This window comes from Toxoplasma gondii, chromosome Ia (assembly GCF_000006565.2).
Source record: "Toxoplasma gondii ME49 chromosome Ia, whole genome shotgun sequence".
Lineage (NCBI taxonomy): Eukaryota > Apicomplexa > Conoidasida > Eucoccidiorida > Sarcocystidae > Toxoplasma > Toxoplasma gondii.
In genome coordinates, this window is record NC_031467.1 from 717,254 (window position 1) to 742,707 (window position 25,454).

The window sequence follows — 25,454 nt, forward strand, 5'->3', positions numbered from 1 at the left end:
TAGAGACAGTGATCCTATTGAAAGAGGTTGACAGGCTGTCGCGAGCACCACCTGTTTTTTAGACGACTTTACCTAGTTGTGTATATTCAAAACATTGAAAACAAAGTGCATGTTCAAGAAACCTTTCTTCTTATCTGGAAACCACTGGGGTCTTCTGAGCAGCCAGTCTTGGTTCTCCTGCCGTTCCCTCCACGGAGCCCTGTAGCACGCGTATAATCATGACGATTGTGGAGGTTCCTCACCATCGTTACTTTTGTCTTCTATACAAGTCGTCGACAGGGGTGACCAGCTCCCCTGAAGTTACACCGCTTCGATTTAGCGACCTGACATCATCATGTTAGTTAGATAACCCATCACCATGTGTCTTGCCTAACGTAGAAAGAGCAAATTCAATTTCAGAACATGGTTCGTTGAACAAGGGATGTCGGCTTTTCTGTTAGTTGTCCGGGTAGTGGCAGTACTGCTAAAGCGAAATACCGCTTGTCCTGCGAAACCAGGTGAATTTGGAGCTGCTGTTCGGGGACTACTACGTCCACAGGCAAACAGTGCCAAGACGTCACACGAGAATGACACGTAGTGAATCATTCCTAAGCACTTACCAAAACACTGAGCAAACTATCGCACCCTTCTTGTCAATACAGTAAATCTGATGCACGAGCGCCGTGAAACACCACTGGTAACCCTAGGAGAGTTCTAGTAGAAGGAAAGCGAAGTTCGTGCTTCTAGGAATTCTATGGACGTAGGAAATTGCCCGGAGTTCCCTTCTAGCTATCTATACGCATAAAATACACCCTGCCACGGTGCGACACTTGTTTCGCCGAGCGTGAAGGCGGTTAGAATGTCCGTTTTGTTCTGAGGCAAGCATGTGCCTTGGTACACTGGACAGGCTCTAGTTATTTACTCTCCCCCGCGCCAACTGGCGCGTATTCCGGTAAGCAGTCACAGCTGAATCATGTAAAGAGCACCGAATCGCATAAAATCAAAGCTCATGTATTCGATGGTGGTACACGCGGCGGCGTCGCAGAAAAAACAGCGCTGTGATTTCACAGTCGCTCATTACGACCACTAATTAGTCCTGGTTGTCGAACCGCGATAGTGTTTCCAGCCACAACAAAGGAAAATTGATGAGCATGGGCAAGTACACAGAGAACGATCTGGCAATACGACCTACTTCAAAGAACGTTCTTATCTGTCACATCAGCTGATGCTGGAGACAGGCACAAGGGGTATAGCACGTACGAATTTTTCACTGAACAACGGCTCTAATATGGAATGTCCTCATTTCAGATTCAACTAAAATGTGGTCTTCGACGTGGGTCGTTGCGCGTTCCAACATACTACACAGCGTTTTATGTCAGATTACAGCACTCTCCTTTCCTTGAAGGTGCGACAGCACAGGCGTACATTCCAGGGTGCGCGACTGTAAAAAAGAAGTATTTCAGAAACGCGAGGTACCCGGGAGAGGTGGGCAGGGGGGTGCACCCGGGATTAAACTAACTTCGAACGATAAAACACACTAACCTTCTAGATTGCTACCGTGCAGTTTGCATGCAAATCACAATCTGTCAAGTCTTCCTCCAGTCAGGCCATGGCCCTTTCCTCCAACGCCCAGAAAACCCCGCCGGCCGGCCCCAGTCTCTTCTTCCAGCCCTTTGACACGAGCTTCTCTGGAATCTTGTGCCACAACTTCTCCGCTTGCCGAAAGTATTTCAACTTCTCCTTTGATGCCCGGGCTACTTGCTAAATCTGCGGCTTTTCCATTGTCCGCAGGTCGGCCACCTGCATCCGCTCGCAGTGGCTCCTTTTCCGCCTCACCGGAGTTTTTCTTCTTGTCATCGTCGCTTGGGATACCGTCTCGAAGAGTGTCTACACCTCGGTCTGTGACAAATGCTGTGTCGGCATCTGGGGTGCCTGCGCCTCCACTACGTTCTGCAGCTGAAGAGGGAACTCTCTCAACACCTTCTGGAGCATCTGCAGTTTTACCGCGTGTCTCACCGTCCAGCATATTATCTCCAGAACCCCGCACTGTACTTTCTAACGCAACACTCGCCCCAAAAGACTTCTGTGAGAGCACACCACCGTTATGATTAGTGCCACGTAAGCCATCCCCCATGGTGTTGCCGTCGCCTGCTCTGGCAGTCTCCCTCTCAATTCCTGAATTCGCGCTCTGTGCACTTCGGGATGCGACCTCTGCATCGGCTAAGGCGAACCGCAGCTGCGGAACGTCCGGCAGTGGTGGACCTTCTACTGACGCAGATATGGCATGCTTGATAGCCCCTCCTCCTTGGCGGCGCCCCACCGTTGTAGGCTTTTCTACGAATTGAGAAATGAACGCCGCATGTTGCTGCACGAGTGTCGTGACTGCCGCGAGCTCGTTCCGGAGGTCCTGCACACTCTCCTGCAGTGCAGATAACTCGTCAGCATAGCGACGGCCTCCGAGTTGCGCCAAAACAGAATTGACCACTGTTGTCTCAGCTGACCGTCCGGTCGGACTGTCACTGGAATAAGCGGGAAGATCTCCTTGTGCGATATCAAATGCACCACCCTGACTGGAGCAATCAAACAGTGTGCGCCGCATGGTCCACATCGAGACAATAACGCAAACAAAGACACACACGAGCAACCACCAACACCGCCGACCTGCTGCACTTGGCGTTGCACGAGACAGTGAACCAAAGGCCCCCGTGTTTTTCTGCCCGTCGGTCAGAGCGCCGGGGCCGCCAGCCCGGACTGCATGCCGCTGTTGAGCACTGCCACGGGAGATTACAGAAAGAGGCAGCTCGTATGAAGATCCGAACATGCCACCCTCACCGGCGAGAAGGCCGCGCACTTTCCCGAAAAAACCAGGGGAAGTAGATTTTTTACCAGACGACGAGGGTTGTTTTGCTACAGTACCCGGATCAGATGGAACGGAGGGTCCACGAGAAGTAAGGACAGAGGGTTGATGCAGCGAGGAACGGGACGGGACGACTGGAAGCTCTGTGGCGGACGGTCCACTCCGCGGACGAGGGAATCCGTCATCTGCCCCCCCTCCCACAGTTCTTGAATAGCTAGGAGTATCTGTTGAAGAAATGAGACTGCTAGGTCGGGTGGAAAGTGTGGAGACGGACGAGGAGGGCAAAGAAGCAGCGGTAGTCGCGGATGACTCATCTATGCCGTCCTCCGTAAACACGTCTGACGAACATACTGAAATCGTCATAGCCGACTGTTTGATGATAACATGGAGCTTGCTGTGTGACGGCCAGCTGCTGACAAAACAGTCCTGGGAACAGAAGAAGGATGTCCGGCCGAACTCAGAACATTTCGGACAGCACAAGCGGGAAGTCGTCTCTTCGCCGCAGCCCTGGCAGGTGACCATCGTTGCCATCCTGGAGCGAGCGAGGTGCGAGACAAAGGTAAACTGTAGACATCCGCAGGCTAACTTGGTGCCTCTGAAGCAGAGATTTCTGTTTTGCGTTACGTTTCAGCAGCGAAATAACACAGACCAACGATTACCACCGGAAGGCGACAGTAACCAGAGAAAACACGATTGAAAATACAGGGTGTCCACCAAGGCGGCCCGAGAAGTGAGCTGACGAGGATTCGCTTTGGTCTGCAAACAACACGACCGCACACTCTACAGTTTCTTCTCGATAACGGGGCCCCAGTCACCGTTGAACAGCAGGGAAGTCGATTTTCCGTAGGACATCACGAGACGTGGCAAGATCTCACGTTTGGAAGAGCATCGATGAAAAGGTTTTTGGAGACAACCAGCACAGAAAGGAGCTCACGAGCTGACCGACGGGGCAGATTCGACCGGAAACTGATGGACCTTACGAGTGATCGTCCGCATTACCACATACTTATGAGGTATCATGCAGCTGGTGACGCCTGCGCTGAAACTGGGTTAAAGAAGTATATGCAATGCTGAAAAAGAAAAGGCATGGCGGAGTTGCACTCTGTCGATTCTTTTTTCGCCGTGTTAGATGCCTTCCAACCAAGCACAACGAGCGCTGGCCGGATCAGTCGGCACAGACAACCGTTATATCAAAGTCCTCGCAAAGGCTGCAGACAGTGTTTGAGACACAAGCGAATTTCGGCAGGTATTATACGGTGAAGCGAGAATCCTTTATTCAGTGACAGTCTACGAAAATAGACAAGGGAGAGACTTTGCCCTCCACCACTAAAAGTCCCGGTTGGAGTTGCATGCCTGAATGTCGTGGCAGGGTTTCCAGCCATGCTTCTCTTCGGGTTGTCGGGACAGCATGTGTCACCCGTCACGCCCCAAAACTACTGTTACAGCTCCACTTTTGTCGCTAAATTCCCCGCAGTATGCTGGGCGTTTTTTTCAAATGCTTCACTTTAAGAAGCGACCGAACGTTTTTTCCCCTGAAAGGGTGACTTCACTATGGTGTTGTTTGTGCATCTCCCGCCACGGAGGTTGCATGCGCTTCCGTTAGTCTGTCAGCTCTCGTTACAGTGTCTTGCGTGATCTCGCATTCGTACGGAGAGGCTGGAGACTGCATGCCGATTAACCAGCTACCGGCAGCTGAGAATGAAAAGCAAAAGCCTTCTTGGGGACAACGTGAGAACATAATCAATATTTCTGCGCTCAACAGCCTCGACAGATAACATGCGACGAATTGGACAATCAAAACGCGTGTCCTCTGCGGCTACTTTCTACACGTGTATTTCACCCGTGGCTCCTCTTCTGAAGAGACGACTGTACTAAGAGCAAGGGCCAAGCCTCCTACACGTACCAAACGTGACTGACCCAAAGCTAGTAGAGAAACCCGCAAGCCTGAACGAATGCAGATAAGGTGCCACTCCTGAAAAAGCAGTCATTTGGTAGTACACTACGCTCGTTTCAGCTTACGCTGTGAACCGACTCCCCTGATTGCGTCCAGCTAGCAACCAACTGTAGGGAATGAAGATGTAGTAGTGTATCAGCAACCTGCCAAGACTCAAGGTTAACACGCTGACGTAACAAAAGAAACGAGTGCAGATATTCATCTTCACCTTCTACACGTGGAACTATGCGTCCACACGGTAGAAGGAGCAGACATGTGCAACGCAATTTGTAAACGCATAAATCGTTACGTACTCGAACAAACCCGTCGCAAATTCCAGAAAACCTACAGCTGCTTCAGCAATGACCCAGAGTGTATGTTCAACAGGCAACGGCAACATGTGCCACGCAAAGCACAGGAATACTTAAAAAACTGACAACGCTGCCACGGGAAGAATAAGTCGATCCCACAATATTCACACGCCCATAAAAAAAAGGTTGTCCCTTTCGCCTTCATTCTCTCTACAGCAACGTTGATGGCGTGTCATCACTTGAGTCGAAGTGCCCAGTTTAGTTTGGAATTCGTATGCTGCAACCGCATTTGGGTACTGTAGATTCTACGTAGGCGTGAGAGTGGCAATTTACTTTATCTGCACATCTCTAAAAAGCCTTAAAATGCAACGTGTTTTGCAAAATCCCTGTGTTACCACGAGAATCACCATACAATCAATTAGCCTGCCGGTACTTGACGTTACGCCTTCTCTCAACAGTGGCGATTGTTCTGTTGTTAAAACCACGCTCGTCAGTCTAATGTTTTTCCACGAAATAAACATCTTCTCAACATTTGCGGGTGATCATGATAATCGGAGTTGCGTCCTCAGCGGATGCTAAACAAAACGTCTTTCTCACTTTAGTTTCTTTTTAGGAAAACAACAGAGAACAGGACGCAAATGCCCACTGGCATCCATGTTGGCGTCTTACATAACGGTCATACTACCAGTTACAATTCTAGTGTCTGCAACCCCTGATCGAACAGCTTCGCATCTGACGGCCTCTCACTGCAGACAGCAAACTGCTGCCAGTCATAGAAAGGGGTCCATGTATCGGAGCCTGCACCGCACGGTTTTGACCACCTTGAAATCGTTCCTGCACAGCGGGAAATGGATGATGAAGGCTTCTAACGCCACTGCTGCAACACTGACCACTTCCCCTTGCGAGGACCGGCTGGAAAAAAAGCCATGGTGCTCCGTTATGTTGCGGTTTTGTTTCCTGGAAGCTTTCCAGGGCTCTGGATTTTGACAGTGGCACTAAGGTCCAACGAATTGGTGTCCAAAAGCATATTACCAGTAGCGTGCTTCATGTGCAGAAGGCGTGGAAGAAGGCCGACTACCGAAGAGCGCGCCTGCTGCGCAGAAAGGAGAAGAAGTTGAGGGGAGAATACCGACACCAGCAGCAGAGGAAAACACATAATCCCATCGGGAGTTCACGACAGAAACGTGCTGAACACCCGAGCAGCGGGGCACCTCGACAAATCACGGAAAGACGAAACTCGGCTTCCTCACCGAGCACCAGTGCGAGAGTCTTTCGGCAGGGACAAACATGAGAGACCAGAACCGGATTGCACGCTAGCAGTTGTAATTCGAAGTCACATTGACACGGAGCAACATGTGGTCCTAGAAAAGAGGTCAACGGGCAGAATTAAGCAGCAGCAAACAGGCGGACACCTTCGAGCTTCGAAGGTCTCGTTGATGAACATGATAAGAAATGCGACACCCCCAAAATAACCCTTTTCTGCGTAAGCTGCAAGCCAGAAATACAAACACTATCCTGAGGCGCAAACCACGGGGACCTACTGTCGACGCCAGTGCAAGTAGATAAGAGCACAAGGAAACCAGTGTGATCAACGTCAGAGCAGACGCCGGAAACGTCATTCAAGACCTGAAGGCGCATACGCTGCCACAGGGGCATGCAACTAAACGAACTGATTGACAGAAGCCTCGGTCTCGTAGAAAGATAACAGGGTAACACAAGAAGGAACAAACATAGTCAAACTGTTTACTGTCCTTACGACCTTGGAAGAGTACTGGTCCCACGGAGCGGAACTCGGAACCACGGACAGCAGCAACGCCTGGGAGGAAGCACACAGTGTTAAGTGACCAGGATCCGATGTTACGGTGTTGACTTGTCGAGTGTGAAAGTAGCGAACCACAGATTCGTTAGAAAATAATAGCGTGCTACGTTGACTTGTCAACTCACCGATCAGCAACAGCTACAAATAGCGCGACCCAGCTGCTGCGCGGGCCTCTTGTTCGCACGCCGGTAGTCACTGCCCTCGAGGTCACTAGCACTCTACTCCGCCGCCACATACGAAAGACACACTGGAAGAAGAAACGTAGAGGCGTCTTCAGGCCATATCGCCTGCTGTTGTCTCAAAATTGTGGGTGTCAGCGTTGCATTGGGCTCATACGCGAGGTCAGTAGTTTATGCGTGGTGTTGACACGTTTTGAATCGAAGGGGACAGGCACGAAGAGGGTGGGCACAAAAATGCGTATCACTGCTCACCATAATTTCAATCGCCACATGGGCCTAATGTCCTGGGGAGTTCACCTCTAGTTTTCACTTATCCGTGCCACTGTAAAAAAAGAAAGCAACGAGCCGAGGAGATGCGCCGCCATTGCCACCATTTCCCCTTGTCCTGGCAAGAAATATCTATATGCACACCTTGTTTGACAGACAAATATGGAGATGTCCGACAAAATATCCGGAGTCTGCTCCGGTTGCAATATCGGTGCTAAACTGTGCTTCTTACCAGCCCGTCAACACACCGGTACCTCACATTGGGTTGCACTCGCAGTGCCACGTAGGCTATCCAGACAGGATCGACCGTGACTGAGAACAATATTTCACAGCACATCTTGACTTCCGTATGATCCAGAACGGAGGATACTGTTGACATGGTCGCCGATGTAACAAGTTCACCCCTACATTAAGTACCAGCTGAGGTGCGTGTGTCCTAAGAACAGCATACTTCTCAAACTGTCATTGTCACCCATCGTACCAGTGGACGGTTCAGTGGTCGGAGCATGATGATGCAGAAAATACTGCCGGCTGATTGTCACCGATGTAGTTTCTTGGGGACAGCATGGATGCAGACGCCTTGCTACTGACTGCCTTCGGTAAACGAAGCTCATTTTTTCTGTCTCGTCTTCAGTATAGCCTGTGCTCTCCCACCAGACAGCGTTCCGCGGACGCGTACAGCTGTGCTCAGTTCCGAGTGAGCCTCCCGCTCCTTGTGTTAAAAATGACACGGGTTTCTAATGAGAGGGTCAGCATCTGTCAAGCCTCCCTGAGAGACGACTGTTGCACGAGAAATCGCGCAATCGCAGTCTACCCCTCTCCAACTATCATAGCTTCGTTCCCATTCAGCGAACTTTGGTAGCATGCTCCGGACTCACCCCCAGCTAAGCCTGAGTTGCCTTGCTTCGCAAAATGAAGCTCACAATATCCAAATTGTAGGAAGAACACTATTCGTCTTGCAAAAGAGTGCAGAAGCACCCCCCTTCCCGTTTTCGAAGACGAGGACGAACCATCATCACGCCATGCCGAACTCCAAATCCAGGCTACTTCTGGAGTCTCGATGGTAGCACTGCACGTGCGAAAGGTCACGTGAGGTTAACTTTTTCAATGAAGCATCTCTTAACATCCCAAATGCGGGAATTCCCTTCGTTCTCCATGTCCGTCGCTGATGGGTCGACCAATGACATAGAGTGTTGTGTTCAAACTTCATTATTTGTATCCGCTCTACACCAGCTGTCGTCCACCAATTTCAGATGCTTGTCTTGCTTTGTCGAGAGAAACACACCGTTGTAGCAGTTTGTGGACACACAGTGATACTGTCCGGATGGTATCCCATCTCTTTTCGAAAAAAACTGCTGGATGTGGCCGTCACGAGCGGGTGGTCAGTAAAAAGTCTCTGGGAGAAAAATTGTTTGGCGGCAAGTTGGCTTATCCTAGTAACAAGGATGTCCGACATATGGCATGCATACAGTAGAATTTTCAAAGCCAATTTGCTGTTCACTTAACTCTTGATCGAGTTTCCAAGCAACAGTGCGCTGCACAAAACTGGAAAAACGAAGTATACTCGGGTGCTCTAGTACATTTAGCTTTTCACACAGTCTCAGTGAAGCTGAATGGAGTGTTTATAAAAACAAAAGGTAAAGCTGACTTTCGGATGAAAGGAGACTCTTTCATGTTTGTCCGTGTCGCCTACGGGTGAAAGCAATGTTACCATGGAGGACGGCACTAGCAACGCCGCCGTCACTGATGCAGTCGGCTCCGGAGCAGGCTTGTCAGCACTTGACTCGCTGAAGACACTAATTGAGCATAGTTGTACGTCTTTGTCACGGTCCTGGACTTTCCAGTGCACAACAAAAGGGCCCAAAACATCCGCTCTTCCCGAGGTGTCCACCCCGCTTCATCTTGAACGGGAAAACAGTCGTACGCGTGTTATGCAGATTTTATCAACGACTTTGGACCGCAGTTTAAATTCTGCACTTGAGGGGCCACATGACGCAGCTCACAATAAAGATCATCCACATAACGTTGTGGTTGTGTACATTGATCAAACCTTCAGCAAACGGACTGGCCGGATCATGGCCTCCCATGAACATGCGCCAGTTTTCGGGATGATCAGTTCGCGCGGGAGCACAGACTCTACGAAGCTGGAGTGGCCCGGCGGCCCCAGCAGTAGCAGAGACTGTGTGTGGTGAATTTCCCACGGATCTTCTCGCGAAGAACGAACTAAAAACATCCCTCACATGCATCGCCGACGGGATGATCGGTACCTGCCCCTGTGGAGTCTGTGCCATGGCGCCGCCTGGTAAAGAACACAGTGGGGACCTGCATACACCGAACGCAGACACAAAGTGAGACGCGTCAAAGGCGCGCATGCATATCCACCAGCCATTTCAGAAAAGTTGTGCAATCCTCACGCGCGGAAAGCGTATGTACATAGGGTCGATATACGCCGTATAGTCGTTGAAAGCGGTATGTCTACCACAAATTCTTCAGAGTGTGGTGACTCTTAAGTGGGACCTTCATCTGAGGATCTCTATTCAGTCAAGCTAACAACAGTTGCCTTTTCGTTCAATAAGTCTCCACCTCATAGAGTTCTTTTGAATCGTTAAAGAATACAAACGCCACAGCCACAGCTGTTTCCACATCCGAGAGTACCACAGAGAAGGCGCGGTACAACAGCGCGACACACAAAGGACACCCATAAACAGTATCCAAGCAGAAAAAGCAACACCATGGACACATGCAAGAATATTATTTCAATAAGTATGGTAGACATTCAGCATCCATCAACACGATGACCCTTGATGGCAGGGACACGGGCCTAAGCTGCCCACGAAACAAGACCTGAACGCAGCAGTAAGGTCATTCACTATGCAGCCGTCATAAGAGAAAATCATCTTATCCCATTACGTGAAACCTTTTCACGAAGAGAAATAGACGGGAAAGTAGTTTCACGGGCCACGGTCTTCAAGTTGTCATACGCTGCGAGCTACTGCACCCCCTCAATGAGCGCGTCTTGAAATGAAGCACAAACATTACACATGCTGCTATTATAAGCTGTGCACACACAACGGCGCTCGCTAAGACTGGGTCCACGAAAAATGGCAAACCATAAAGAGGCGTAAACTGCGTTCATGCTTCAACTGAGATTTACAAGCCTCATCAGACAAGAGTCGTGGCTATGTTAAAAAACCGTCCTTAGAAAGGATACATTCACTGCACAAACACGGTAGCGAGTTCCCCCACAGTCTCTGAACAGAAGAAAAGGGCTCTGTACAATGTTTCTTTTGAGGACAGTGGAGCACATTTGTCATCATACTCTCGCAGGGAAACCCCGCTCAGCGCGGGCCGGAAATACCCGGGACGCAGCACAACTCGCCTACAGCGCAGCACCGCAAACTGGATGTTTCCCTGTCATGGAGAGACGATGGAGCTAAATTTTCAAAGAAACAAAGTGCCCTCTTTCAAGGAGGAATTAAGCTCTCCGGCCACGGAAAAGAGGACACACGGTGATGAATAGAGGTGCGGTTCAGCAGAGGCAAACTGGACCTACCGGAACAAACGAAGAAGGTCGTGCCAGCGGTGGATGGGGAAAAAAGTAAGCCAAAGACGAACACTATAGTCTGTTTCACTTGAAGAGACAACTTAGCGCGACTTTAACCGCATGTAGTCTTCATAAGTCGTCAGACATTTAAAGCCGACGAACCGAAGGCGTGATGGTCACGAGGACATCGAGCTTTTTCGAGTCGCATGCAGAGTGAATTTTCAGAGCGTGCTTCCACTCAGACGGATGCAGGGCTCGTACAGCCCGCAACTTCCACGTACTTGGTGTCAACGAAACAGCGTCGGTATGCGTTGTTGTAGTTAGTGACAATATATGTTCTCCACTTTTCATTATTAGGGACGGCTGATTACGTTGCCGGCTTTTGGTTGCTGGTGATTTTTCTGTGTCGGAAAGGCAGACGTGCCTGCGCGGTGGGCGACAGAGACCCTGCCTCCTCTCTCTGGACTGGGGAAAACGGGACACAAAGGACGTCCTGTTGAAGAAGACGAAAGGGCAAAATGCCTGTCACTGAACAAGTGAATGCCTGTTTAGATGATTCCACTTCTTCTCTATCAGACACGCCAGGGCAGCCGATACAATCCGTGTACAGGTTCAGCAACAAAGGCGTTTGCCTGCTTTGCCGTTGGGCACCTGCTTTTGTTGATGAATAGTCCATCCCGAGCGTATAGTTCTATGCTGCTGAGTTCAGCTATCAGTGGGTAACACTGGGACAGGGACAACCTGAGAGAAGGTGTGTAACAGACAGGGCTGCCACGTGGAACCAATCATTGCTGCGCCGCTTTCCGTGGATCTAACGACGCACCCGCAAGGAGATGGCTGTTTCCAGATTACAGACATCCCAGTTTGCACCGGCAGTAAAATTTACACCCGCAAGTGTAACAACACTGTACGCAGGTGCATTGCAGATGTACACATTGTCAAGGTATCCGGGGAACTTAGGAACCGACTTGCCAAGGAGTTGAAGCAGATGACTCTGTGCATGAATGTCTGAATCACCGGCATCGAAGGGCACCAAAAAATTATACTGACGTAGAACGAAGGTGAGATATTGGAGTTTCGAGGAATAATTGGCCTCCTCAATTAAGGAGGGTGGGTTAGCTCGCCAGGCAACTCCGTCGTGATAGTCCAGTTGAAACAGTCTGATATCTTGGGTGTCCCGGATAGACAATCTGAAAGCTGCGCGCAAATGATACTGACAAGGGCGCCTCCAGACTAAGATCTGCCAAATATCCGAATGACCAGGCGTGCAAAAAGCTCCCTGAATTTTTATGTCTTTCTTTGCTGCCTTGATGTCGCTATTCATTATCATCTACCTAAAAAAACAGTGTACGTTATCAGGCTGTTTAGAAGAAGATGCATTTCTGTAGCAAATGCCATGCACAGAGCCACGTTTTTCGCAGTTCGCACAAGTTTTTCAGTGGGATAGTCCGTCAACATTCCAGTCGAAGTGTAGGAGCTATCTCAGGGCGTTGTGTATCAGGCGCAACTGGAAGGTCTGCACCATTCGAGGACCACAGGGTACCGCCTTGATGCAACACCGTTGAGACCAATTCCACCGTTACTACTGAAATCAGCCAGGTTCTGCAAACATTCTATCCTCTGCAAAAAAGCACGGCCACATACCTGTCGGGAGAGTACCGGCGACATGAGAAGACGATCTCCAATATATGGACCCCAAGAGTTTTTTCAGCATGATTCACGGGAAAAAGGCGACGAACACGTTCAAAGCAATATAACTGTATAACCGTTGAGATTCTGACGTGACAGCTCAATGACCGGTTTCCATCAGACGAGGCAACCTACTAGTTTCGGAAGAGGCAGCAGTCAGCGGAACGAGGTCGAGCACAAGGCTGAAGCCACATTTGCATCGGGAAGGGCAATTACGCGAGACAGCGCATAGTAGTTGTGAATGAAAGGAGTGCGGTGTCCAGAAAGTTTGCTCAGTAGCTTGCAGTAGAGCTGAAATGAAACCATAAAGCCTGCTGCAAATAAAGTTTGTCGCCGTTCGCGTTGCTGATTGATAGCCTGAGGGTTTTTCCACAGACTAGGAGGCGGTTTAATACCCTGATAAAGTTGTACCGCCAAGCGAGAGGCCACCAGTGGCACCATGGTCTGGATCTACGAGTCGGAAAACCCCAGTGCTGACAGATCCCCCCAAAGCCGCTGCTCAAAACCGTACATCGGCGAGCACCTACGTACAGACCAGCAGACGAGAGTGAACTGCACTAATTTCCGCTCTGCTGGTGTAAGGCCCAACGCGGCATGCTGCCACATAGTACGGAGGTTGATCTTTCGAATGAAAATGTTGCAGTTACTTCCGTGCAACAAACACAAAAAGATATGCTTCTACATCACAACACGGTTCCCTGCTGAAATTCACGGTCAACATAGGCAGAAAAGCCGGGCATTCCGTTGCACTGGTATTTCCCTTCACGGCATTCGCTTCGTGGTCGAAGGTGACAGCGATTCCCAACCGTGATACACAAAGTAGAACAGGGAAGCCTCTCTTGTTTCCTCAGTGTTGCCTCCTGGAGTAATTTTTCACTCTTAGAAAATAACACATCCAAAGCAGTGCTCCGACACCAGGGTTGAGTTTCATTTCTCTCCTGTGTGGCCACGGGATCCACCTGGACTTTTGCCTTGATCACGTGGATGTCCTCGCGACAACTCGAAAAACGGTTTGGTCTTGCTTCAATCACATGACTCGAATGGTCACCCTTGCTTTTCAAAGTGCACTAGGTCTCTCTGCATCAACTTCCAAACGAATACTTGATCATAAACTTCAAATAGCCGTAAGCGCGGTCGTGGATACACACCAGCGAGACCACGTACGGTACACACCGATCTTCTGCCTTTCGCTGCCTTCTTTTCTGCAAATGTTCATCTGCTGCATAGGTGTGGGTAAGGTGACTATAACCAATCACAACCTTTTCGTTGTGAAAGCCCACGCCGTTCCTGTATAGATGTTTTTGTAGAGGTCGTCTAGTTGTACCAACAGTGGGCAGCCACTGACTTGACACCACCGTGACTCTAGCATGTGTACGCTGTACATGAAGACACTTTCAAACTCCCTTGAAAATTGTGGCTTCTACCGACCTCGAAGTATGATGATGATGATGATGCCGTGAGCCAATACCGCTAATGCTACGAGTTACCGTCTTTTTCCAACAGTTCGTGTCTTGCCTTTTCACGCCAGGGAGGAACGCTCTCTTACTCCTTACGCGGTAATGCATGTCATCTTTCCTTCACATGCTCCCACTGTTTTTCATCGGATCAACCGAGGAAGCGGCACCATCGGAAGAAGTTTTTGCCTCAACACCGTCCTGTACACCGGCGTTCGCGGTTGTTATCTGCGTGTTGTCGTCTGCCGGCATAAGAGACCAGGGAGAACCACGGCGGAGTGCAGTGCTCACACAAATCCGAATAGCTGTGATTCGTCAGTGCTGAGACAACGCAAGATCTAAAAGCAGCACAGTTGCCGAATATTAGTCCACGCCAACGCTTGCTCAACGCAAATATGAATAACGACGTGGTTGCTCGAGTGTCCGCTACAATACAACTAAAATTCGCACTCACCGCGATTAATTATTTGTTGCTCTGAGTGAGCCCATGATTCTGCTGCTTCCTTCTTGAAGTTAGCTGAGACACAGGGTAGAATCAGCGCATACTGCCATTCAGAGGACGGGTGGCGAGAGTCATGTTTGGCTTTGTAAGAGATAAACCGCAGCCAACATGTACAGACCTGTATTTAGGTTAGGAACTAGGGCAGTCCCCTCCACTAGGCCAGCATCGCACGCAAAATGCTTGATCACACCGATTTGGAGATCGACCAGTACTACATCATTTCCCCAGGAACGGCTCACAATACGTAGCCAGGTCGAAGAACTGTAGGTATTTTGACAAAATAACGCCTCTGGCGCTCCGATGCCGAAGCGTCTCTGCATCGTCTGCGTTAAGTGTCGATGCTTGCAAAAGACCAGCGCCTGGGACCGTTCCACAATGGCAAGGTTTTCCACATGACGACCTCAAGATACCCGCATGATGCTGTCCCATACCGTGAACCGGCCGTGTCTTGCGAAAAAATGGCAACAGCTTACCACTGATGAATGGCTTATAGGCGTATCGTAGTCCGAGACGAAAGTCGAACCCATCAATGCCGTAGAGATCCGCTTCACTGATGCTTTCAATCAGGTCGTCTGCAACAGCTTTTTCGGCACTTTTACGCGCGATCCATTGTCGCGTCATGCGACTGAAAAGTCCTTTCCACGCCCTGTCAAGCCACAACAGACAAATACGGTGGAACTCACGCCTGCATTGGACTAAGTGTAGACTTTCAAACAGTGTCCACTCCCGAAAAACGGACAAACAGAAGGATACGCTACCTGAGATCTCTGACAGTTCAGGTTGTATTACCTCCAAGGTGGCTGGCGCAGCTGACTAAAAAAGCACACAGAGATAGTAGGCCTAGCTTTCCATGCGAGAACAACGCGGTTTTCTCCAACCTAGTACCTCCATCCTCGCACAGCTACACCAGCAACGGAGACCAACACCAGAGCGCGTTTGTTACCTTCTCATCCGTAGGGGTTTTACTGCACGTGTGAGTGCTAGCTTCACGATGCGAATCTGATCCTCTGTCCAACTGAGGCATTTGTGACGTTCTGAGCACGAAAGGCGCCAGAACCACACACTGAAACAAGCGGGTCCGGCAAACGTGTAGCAGTTCCGATCTATGGATACACCTCATACATCAGCAAACAAATGAGCAAGATCGCTTCGTGGCAGTCTAGTTACACGTCCGAAACAAGCTTGAATCCAACGCATGGTTTTCCAAACGAAGATGCGGTATGCGTCTACTGGGGTGGACTTCACCCGTCACGTAACTGTGAGGTACGATGCCCCAAAAACGCTGGTGCAGAGAGAACGTCTCTGAAGCAACTCTGCCCTACACCTCACTGACACATCGTCTGTACCGAGTCGCTGGCCACTTACCCGGAAACCATTCCCCCCATCTGAAGTATGTGCCTAGAGAGTTCGCCTGCTTCTCGTACGCTTCTTCGATTTTGCTGAGGATGCCGAGTGCTGTTTCCTCCTCATTGTGGCCGTCTTGGATGGACAATGCTTTGTTCTTCAGATGTTCGAGAAGCCTCTGGACGGTTTTGCAGATAGGGCAACCTGCAGTACTGCCATTCGGAAGGGACAGGTTCCTGGCGGTCATACGCGCCTTGTCGAGAATTGAACGCATCACTTTTCTCATGGCTGCCGAAACATCCTCGTCACGTTGCGTATACATGAATGCCGCTGAACAGAGAACGTAGAGGCGAAACAGTAACACATACCAACTAACTCTGCCGCACCCTGATCATAAACCGGGTGGAGTTAGCCATTTGTGCTCGATGATGCTACCACGATTATCGTGCGCCGCTGAGCTCAGAAGTGTTGTGTTGAGCTAGGTACCGTCCATGTATGGAATGCGGTAACAGACATCGTCACACATACCAAGCAAGAGAGCAATCAGTGCAGTTCATGATTCACGGCTCCGTAGATGTATATAATCTCCATGTCGCGGAAGTCAGGTCTGTTGGTCATTAAGCAAGCGGTAATCCATTGCCCTTGTAGGCATCAGTGTTTTAGCTCCACTAACAGCACTATGTGCGGACTGAATGAGAATCGGAGAGGTCGCCGACTTTGTCGGCACCCAGGACTGCTGGCCAACGCTTCGATGCAGTCCTAAGGAACTCCAATCACACGGTTGTCACACCTAACTCCCTTGCATCACTTACTGACGTGCAGTATAGTTCCGATCGTCCTCGGAAAGGATTGAAAACGCACTGAAAACAGTAAAACAGTCACACGTGGCAGGAGCCCTGTGAACACCCAGACGAATACTGGGGTATGCGTGATGCCGCTCGTGGCCGGAACTTGCACTGCCACCTCGAAACAAGCGGCCCCGGAACACCGACGGCAGCGAACGCTATCGGCTTTCCAAAGTGTTTCCTTACAGCTCGTCGTACGCTTATGGAATGGAGTCAGTTGTAACAACATGATCATGACGAAGACACTCCCACGCACCATCTTTGCTAAGCTTTAGCGTAGAGTTATCAGCGAGAGTCACTACATTGTTCAGTCGTCTGTAACATCTGACACCTGCTGTCGTACCTTCATTCTGCCTGAAAGGCATTCCTATCACGACTCGTTCTTTAGCTGCACACACGAGGGAAGACACACCCAGCATCAGCCTTCTGAAACGATTCCTGTTGCGTAACCTCATGGTGCCGCCGTAGCTTTCGTTCGCAGAGAGACGGATGGACAAGGCTTCCAATGGAACGACGCCCAAGCACAACTGCTGAGTGCGTCTTTGGTTGTGAAGGCAACTGTTGGGTTCTACAGAAAAAGAAACATTAGTGCCACGCACTGAACCTGATTCTCTCGGACGGAAGACCTTTGGTAGGATGCTGTTTCCGTATTTTCTTACAGTCTTTGAATGATTGCATCGTCTCTGTGAAGTCCCTGGCGAAGTGGATTCTCACTCCCTGCCACATAGCCTTTTCTGCATCTTCTTTCAAGTCGATAGCCATGCCTCCGAGCCGCTCGTAAACATACTCCTCGACGGCTGTAGTTGAAACTGAAGGCAGAGCACCCAGGAAAGTTACTTGACAGAGTCATTTGTGGGCTCACGCTCGTATTCAACTGATATCGACACCTGGATAGCACAGATACAAACGAGGCTGTTGTACCATCATTCTTACCCCTCCGCAGGCTTACAGGTTCTGTATTTGGAGACTATCTTGTGAACGCGCGCCAGCAGCGGAGCATCCATCGTGCTTCGGACATTCGTCCGAAAATGTGCCTTGCTCGCTTGCCTGAGGAAGGCAGCTGTGACGCGGGAAAGCTCTGGAGAAATGCAGGGCAGGCACGAACAATACCCTGGGTCCCGCAAAGACCGACGAAGCAGCGGAAAATTTGTTTGCTTCAGGAACAGGCCAGCGGGCGTGTTCCACGACACCACCCCCACAACGCATGACACTGAACTATTCTGGCAGGTGGCGTTTCAGTTCCTTGAACAGCCGTGCCCCACCCTCCGGGTTGCTGCAAAGTGAAACGAGTACCAACACACGAATTACAGAGACAAGGCGTCTGTATCGGCATGGACTAACATCTGACACCGACCAGGTGATTCACGACCAACGCAGAACCCATGACCCTGTTTCGGAATGGAACTAGATTCTGCGCAGCTCAATTTCACCAGTTTGTGCACGAGGCGCAGGGGGAAAATCGTTTCAAGATCAATTCCTATGAATGAAAAGTATAACTATGACAATCACTTCCGTACGGCGGCGAACTACAAACACGTACACAGGCTGTCCACCAGCGGCGAGCCACGCCGGGATTACAAGCTCACCGTGTTCCCGCACAAAATTGCGAAGCGTCTGAATAAGCTTGAACACTCCTTCCGTAGTCCGTCTCTCCGCCTCCGGTACAACTTGAGTGACGTATCTGTAGTAAGTGCTAGCGACGACCGGGTGCTGTTCTATGATAAGCTCTAGTGCCTGTAGTGCGATGTTGGGCAACTCATGCGTCTCTGCCATCGCCAACTGGTCAGCTAAAATATCGAGGGCCTCGAGAGCTGAAAGGCGTGCAAACATGACAAATACATCGCACACGTTCTTCGAGTTGACATGAAACGACGTCTGGAGCTGACCTCTGCCGCGCAGTCTGAGTGACGACTTTTTGTGACTCGACACCGATGTTCCGAGACTCACCAGAAGTGCGCAGAGGAGCGCAGCTGGTTGGTTTCCTGTTGAATAGCCCGCGTCGGACATCGGCCATGAATTGCTTGTCAACCTGCTTCTTAAGAAAATACGCCGTAGCAGCATGGTTGCATTCGTGCACATCCGATCTGTACATTACAGCTGCTTCCCTGATATCAGCAAACGCGAGGACGGCGGGTTGGACACGAGCGCAGTTGACGCTCCTCGGTTGGCCACGGTCACCCAGGATGGTTCCCACGGAAGTCAGTCCAGTAGGATCCTCGGACAAGAAGAATTTTTCGACTCTTTCGCGAGCAGCTTCTGAATCTTGGTCTGCTTGCCCCTGTTCTGAAGGATTGAACACGAAGAGCTCTCCCAAAGTGGCCTCGAGCTCCTCCGTGTACGGGTGCAGATCAACTGGAACGTTACTTACACGGATGCTGGCTCTGTCTACGACCTGGTACTCGTCCTTGTACAGCTGAACTGCAGTAGCGAGGAGACAAAAGCGTCTGCAAAGAACCAGCTATTTTTAAGGCAGATGACAGACAAATCACAAAAACTCGAGAGACCGGACATCCCGTTCCCCAACTACGGCATAAGTCGGAGGCACGAGTCGACCAAACGCCAAGAGTTAGACACCACAAACACTCCGCTGACCCCGAAATAGAGCCAGTCCATTGCGTTTCGGGCGACATACCAAGCTTGCACCAGTTCAGGCAGACGCTTGATCGTGTCAGTCTTCACGGGCAAGGAACAAAAAGCAACAATAAACATGTGGTAGTTCTCCTTCTTCCCTAGTAAAACCGACAAGTCACAGAGGCTACGTTGGTGGTCGACAACCATCGGAACAGTCATGGAAGCATTATTCGAAAGAGTCCGTGAAACGTTCTCCTTCCGCCGTCAAGGTCGCTTACGAATGACTTCCTTCCCCATGGCGGTAACCGCCGCGTGGTGGACGAGGGCTCCTGCCCAAGTAGCCATCTTGTCAGTTATCGGGCGTTTCGTTACTGCTGCTAAGGCTTTCTTAACGGTTCGCCTGAGGTGGATAGGATTTGAAACGGAGTTTGCTGGCAGAAAACACAACACAGTCAGTTAAAAACACTCGATGAGGTATCGTGTCCACATAATGTCGACAGGAAAGTCCTAACAAATGCAACGCCAATCCACCAGAGAAATCATTTCAACTGGAGACACCAGAACGATTTGTGACTGAAGCAATATACCGTGGGCTATGAGGAATCAACCGCGCTCTTCGGCCGAGTAAGAGTTTCAAGTGCTTCACTGTAAGCGTCTGATGTCGATCGCTGGTAGGCAGATATGGAATATCGCGTCAAGGGGCTGATAGAACAGCGAACGTGTGTTGTCTTACGGTACATTCTGATTGCATCGAAGACTTTACTCGAGAATGCTTGTCGCTTGTTGGTTGTGAGGCTGACAAACCACGAAAACTCCTTAGGGTTGAGCCTCTTCTTGGTCGCCATTTCGCGGTAGTGCGTTTGAATTTCATTTCTGAAGGTTTCTTCTCCGTCTGGACGTCAGCCGGGTAGAGAAGCAGGAAACACACACAACATGCGTTTCCAAAGTCACGCTGGAATTGGCTCATCGCAACAAGGTCCAGCAAGGACTGAACCTACAGTTCACTGGGCTGGCCGTGCTCCGACAGATTCGTGTCACGTGGAATTTCGAGCAATGCCCGAACTGTTTCTTGCAGGTCTAACAAGTGGTAATGGAAACTCAGGGCCAGATTTAACGCGACTGATGCTTGAGGCCTGCACCGAGTGCTGCTCGCCGTGCATCGTGGCCGCCCCCAGGGTGCCTAATTCACAGCCACAAAACTATCCTAAAGAACAATTGCGAATCCACATACCGACCCCGCACCACCGAACAAACGCTGAAGCAATAAAACTCTCAAGGAATTGTCTCTGACGACAGGGAACCGGTTCAGGTGCGCCTACATTGCAGGGCACAGTGTTGGATGTTCCTTGTGAGCAGGGTGTGGGCGATGTGTAAGCTCTTTGTCGAGTCCCACGTTTTCAAGGCAGAGAATGTCTCCTCAAAAAGAGCCCTGTTTACAGGGCTCAGCTGGCCGCGGAATTCATCAAGAGTGCGAATGCGCTGGAACAGAAGAAAGCTTTGGCTCGGGGACGTGTTGGCCAGCACGCTCGCATCTGGCAAATTGGGAACTTTGTACATGTCGAGGAAGTTCATTATCTGGTTCCGCAAGATACACACAGTTGAGCCACACAGTTGAGCTTTCCCGGGTGACACACAAGTTTCAGCATTCGCAGAAAGGGCTCGTTGCTCTTACGGACTTCTGAGGTAACTCGCGGAGAAACGCTTGCTGAGAGAGCTAACAAAATCTCAGTTAACTACAACGGAAACTGGAACAAATTGACATCCATCAAAGGGAGATGTAAGGAATCATGTCGAGTGCAGCTGCGAACATACGTCTCGCTGCCATTTCTGGCCTCATCAACTCTGTGATCGTACAAGGGCCATGTTCTTCGCTGTTGTGTTGCCCGGTACAGCAACCGTGAAGCAGCAGAAAATAATATTCTAATTCCTTTCCTGCGGACGAAGCGAAGAATCTTCAACCGTGTCCCACCTACTAGGCAACACCTAAGAAAACATCTCTGGATGTTGATACCAGATCTGCCAGGAACTGAATATGCTGCCGACTCACGAAGACGATTTCGACGAGTTTTGTCTCCGAAACGTTTGCGAAGACGAACGGGGCGTCGCCTCTGCAAGCACCGAGCGCACGAAGAAACATGGCTCAAAGTAACTCCAGTTGCACTGGCAAGGAGTCGTTTGCAGGAACATTCAACATATCGGCTTTTTCTGTCCGTACCACTCTGCTAGTGCCAAATACGTGAACCGGACAATACTACGTTGCTTCCTGTCAAAGCGATCCGTATTTGAACTCGGTAAAGACTCAGAATATCAAGCTCACTGTGACTTAACTGAGTTAAACAATACATGGTTGAACTTTGCAGGCACCACTATGCTGTGGTTCAGTCGTAAATCATCCACAGTGACTCCACAACGTCGCCAAGTGTCATCGCATCTTCCTTTTCTCTGGCGGAAACAAGCGAGCGTTCTATCCGCTTACCCTTCTTTGGGCCGAAGCGCCTCTGAACCTAGAAGAAAACTTTTGTAGGCGACGGCATCTTCAGAAAGCTGTCTCCGCACTCGTTCGAGGAGGTCGGCGTCCACCATCCCCTGCATTGTGAGGTACCAAGACCACAGAGGTTTGGAAATTGCCCAAAGGAAAGTACCCATGAAAACGAGTCCGCTGGACGACGATACCATCAGCGTCCCGTTTGCGAGCTGCGACATTGGAACACGGTTCGTTAATGTGAATGAGAGAATGTTCCGATAGGGTTCGACAAAGTCGTAGAAGAAACGACCCCGTCCGAAGAGCCACCGCAGGACGCTTTGGAATTTCTCGAAGAAGGCTGCTACTGCTTGGAATGTCTGAAGCATGCGGAAGAACGCGATGGCTTTGCGGAGTGCGACGTCCTGCACAAAGCAACGAGGTCGAACAGCACAGCGAGCGCAAGACGGCCAAATCAAACCCAAAAGATCTGGGGTTGCATGCACAACATTTTGAACCGCTGCAGAACTCCGCGAAGTCTGGACATGGTCTGCCCACGACAAGACAAACGCCCTTCAGTCAGCAGGTACGATCTCTACGCTGGGGAACGAGAATTCAAGCGCTTAGTGGTGACTGCTTGGTAAAGGTGCGGTACCAGTGCCGTCAGTTTCCTCAAAATACTCAGTTGAGTCATCAGTTCGATCTGCTGCAAACACACCGGCGCTTGGCATCGCTTCTGTAAACGTACCACAAAAAAAAACCACGCACTGCCAAAGAGGCGCAGAAGTCGTGAGACGGCGAAATTGAACAGGTCGAAAAAGGTCCGAAGCGAGGTCAACAAGATTCTTCCGAGTCCCGCAAACCTTTTCTCGCGCCAGGTCGCCTTCACTTCGTTCACGCCGGTCTGAAACACTTCGGGTGCCCTCTGTCGTGTCAGATTATTCTTCATTTTCCGCCGAACTTCCTCCAGGGCCGCCTGAGAGGGGGGCACCGCGCCGGGCTCCCCAGCAGGGACGCTGGCTGCCGTTGCCCATTGTGCGTCGGCGTCGATATTTGCGGCCACCACAGTCTGGCCGTCTGCCATCTCTCGAGCGCCGACGAAGGCTTCGTTGATGTCTGTCCACGATCCTTGGTGGTCACTTGGATCCGTGGTGCGACTGTCTCGGCTAGCTTCGCCTCTGTCGGTCTTCACGCCATGCGTTTCAGGCGTCAGAGCAGCGGCTGTGGTGTCGACTTGGACAGCCTCTTCAGCCCGCAGTTTTGCCCAGACGAGCCCAAAAGTCTGGAAGTGGTCACTATCAAGACGAGAAGAAAAGTCCTGGGTGAAAGCCCGCCGTTCAAGCTCGGCTCCTTTCGAGATGGAGAAGGAAAGCAATCCAATGATGCTCGCAACCAATGACAGAATGGCCAGCGGCGCGGCAGGGGACGCGGCGACAGCTACACTTGAAGTCGCTACGAAGAAGACATTGACGGCGAGAAGAATCGTGGGCAGGTACCGCACGATTTGCATGATGATTTTTTTCGCAAGAATGACGACCTTCTGTTGCACCACAGCCCCTAAGCGCTTCAGGAACTCCATGACCTTGGAAGCATTCTTCGATCCACTCCCTTTACGCTTCAGTCGTTTCTGGAACCAGTTTCTGATTTTCGTGTGAGCCAGTTTAACCCCCCGGAAAGCACCCTTGAACGCGTTGCCGAGCCGATGCCACATGCGAGCAAGCCCCTTGGCAATGAGTGTCTTCGGCGGCGAGGGTAACGCCGGATGAAGTTTCCAGCAGAGTTCGGATTCCTCTACATACTGTTGGACTTCGTCACCCTTCGACGTACCAGCTTCCCATTTGTGCATGATCGATTCCCTCTTGTGACGCCGTAGTTGAGCAGCGACTTCCTCGTAGTACGCCGTCGCTAAATGTGTCAGGGCTGGGGTTGACATGCTCTCTCCGTTTCCTTCCTCCTCTCTTGCCTTCACTTGACCCTGGATAGTTTCCAGTGTCTGGGCGTCGGCGGCGGAATGAAGGGGAAACGTCGTGCCTGTGTCCTCGCACCTCAGAAGAAGGTCTGCCTGCTGCCTGAAGTACTCCTCACTGATTTGTGGCTCCAGGCCCTCATCACTGCCATTTTCCCTCGATTCTTCTTCTCTTACGGACTCCTCAAGATTTTCTCTCACGCCTCTGCTTCCACCAAGTCTTGCTGTCTCGACGCCGTGTGACGGCGGGACGCGGTGCCGGCCGGGCTGCGGTGCATCAAAGTCTCCGTCAGGAGTGGCTCCTGTTAAAGTTTTCACTGGCTCGGAGGACCTCCTGAACCTGCTAGACGAGATCTTCAGAGCCAGCACCGGCTCAGCGCTGCCAGTACTCAGCAGCGCCAGAGTCAACAGGCTAAGCACATGACGGCACAGAACAGGCCTGGGAGGAGCGGCGCGTGCGAGCGCAAGACCCCCCAGTCGCGCCATGTCGATGCCAGTGAACTGCCGCTCGGCAGGAGCTTGTTGCGCCTAGGGCATGGTCTCTAGGAAGTAAAACTGTCACTAAGTGATATAAATAGTGACGTTCTGCTCGCGTGCAACCGGGACCGGAATCCCATGCCTAAAAAGCGGCGACTGGAGTCCACCAGGTGCGATAGCGCCGCCGCGAAAGCTGCCGAGACTGATTTGACGAGTTGGCTGCGTATATTTTAGAGACCTTCTCTGCCGCGAAGGTCTAAGAGACTCACCACGGTAAAACAAAGTCCTTGAGAAGCTGGTGACATCCAACTTCTGCCTTGCTGGTACAATGGGGTGCCTCTGGAGAACTAGGCTCGGTGCGTGCAGAGGAAGACACTGGGGCGGGGCGACGGATGTGTCCCTTCCGAGGTGTTGCACGACACTGTGGTGTCAAAGAATTCAGAAACCGATCAGGAAAGTTCCGCTACTAGGAAAAAAAGATTAAAACAACCCGTATCAGGAACTAAAAGGGTGTCACAGTAGAGTGTAAAAGAAATGCGAGGTGAAGAACAAGAGAAATCGAAAAACGACAAGACACAGAGCAGAGCCCGCCTAGAGACCCCTAGTTAGTCAACAGGCAGCACTCCTCGCCAGTGACACCAAACGCGCACCGCCAGCTCGAAATTGAGAAAAAGAATGCATCGCATTTGTCGCATGTGTGTTGGCCCGTAGGACGCGTTTCGCGAAGTGGAAAGAGTTCATAGTGGCTGTTGTTGGAGCTACTTTGAGAGCCCGTTTTCGTAGACACTAAGTACGGGTACCAAGCCGGTCTGCCGAGTAATACAAATATGCGACAGCTACCGTGGAGAGGACCCTGAAAGCGGCATGTCAACAGGCGCTGAGGAGCACCACCCCGGTGTTGGTCGAGCACAAAATCAACTACGAATGACGTTAAAGAGCTCATTCGTCTTTTCATGCCGGGTCAAATTGCGAAAAGCTTTCATCTGGCAACTTGTAGTGTGGCATCAACCAACAGTCTGGCCTGACGAAAACGAAAACTCCGAGCGTGTACGTCACGCAGATACAGTACGCTGCGGCACGGAAAGTAGACGGGGAGTCGGGAACCATTGGTGATGCCGAAAAAGCCGAATATGTACCAGCCCTTTACTTGTTCCTCCTCCCACGCTGTGCTGCTTCATCCGCCGTCAATCTTCCGCTCAGTGGCTCCATATACGAGGACCATGTCCTTCCGCCCTCACCTAGCGGACAAATCTTGG

At 50.8% G+C, this 25,454-nt stretch overlaps 4 protein-coding genes across 4 annotated transcripts; all 4 read right to left on the reverse strand.

Annotated features, from left to right (window-relative positions):
- Positions 1–882: 882 nt before the first annotated feature.
- TGME49_294220 (hypothetical protein) lies at positions 883–4,320 on the reverse strand. Its single transcript, XM_002370160.2, has one exon. It carries the CDS (start codon positions 3,365–3,367, stop codon positions 1,556–1,558), a length of 1,812 nt encoding a protein of 603 aa, XP_002370201.1. The 5' UTR covers positions 3,368–4,320; the 3' UTR covers positions 883–1,555.
- A 3,198-nt stretch (positions 4,321–7,518) lies between these two features.
- TGME49_294225 (hypothetical protein) lies at positions 7,519–9,019 on the reverse strand (the record flags this gene model as incomplete). The annotated part of the gene is made up of 3 exons (XM_018782215.1): positions 7,519–7,657; positions 8,269–8,414; positions 8,994–9,019. The coding sequence occupies 3 exons, from the start codon at positions 9,017–9,019 to the stop codon at positions 7,560–7,562; spliced, it is 270 nt and encodes an 89-aa protein (XP_018638601.1). The 3' UTR covers positions 7,519–7,559.
- Positions 9,020–9,023: 4 nt separating this feature from the next.
- Positions 9,024–11,027, reverse strand: TGME49_294230 (hypothetical protein). The gene is made up of 2 exons (XM_002370161.2): positions 10,899–11,027; positions 9,024–9,667 (listed from the first exon to the last, which is right to left on the reverse strand). The coding sequence occupies exon 2, from the start codon at positions 9,634–9,636 to the stop codon at positions 9,310–9,312; it is 327 nt and encodes a 108-aa protein (XP_002370202.1). The 5' UTR covers positions 9,637–9,667; positions 10,899–11,027; the 3' UTR covers positions 9,024–9,309.
- Positions 11,028–14,155: 3,128 nt separating this feature from the next.
- On the reverse strand, positions 14,156–24,207 carry TGME49_294240 (hypothetical protein; the record flags this gene model as incomplete). Its single annotated transcript, XM_018782216.1, has 17 exons — positions 14,156–14,274; positions 14,487–14,549; positions 15,008–15,180; positions 15,478–15,568; positions 15,900–16,208; positions 16,691–16,738; positions 17,067–17,111; positions 17,383–17,532; positions 17,673–17,801; positions 18,310–18,534; positions 18,671–19,141; positions 19,573–19,725; positions 20,028–20,186; positions 20,614–20,869; positions 21,342–21,402; positions 21,771–22,180; positions 22,504–24,207. 17 exons carry the CDS (start codon positions 24,205–24,207, stop codon positions 14,156–14,158), a joined length of 4,566 nt encoding a protein of 1,521 aa, XP_018638600.1.
- Between the last annotated feature and the right edge of the window lie 1,247 nt (positions 24,208–25,454).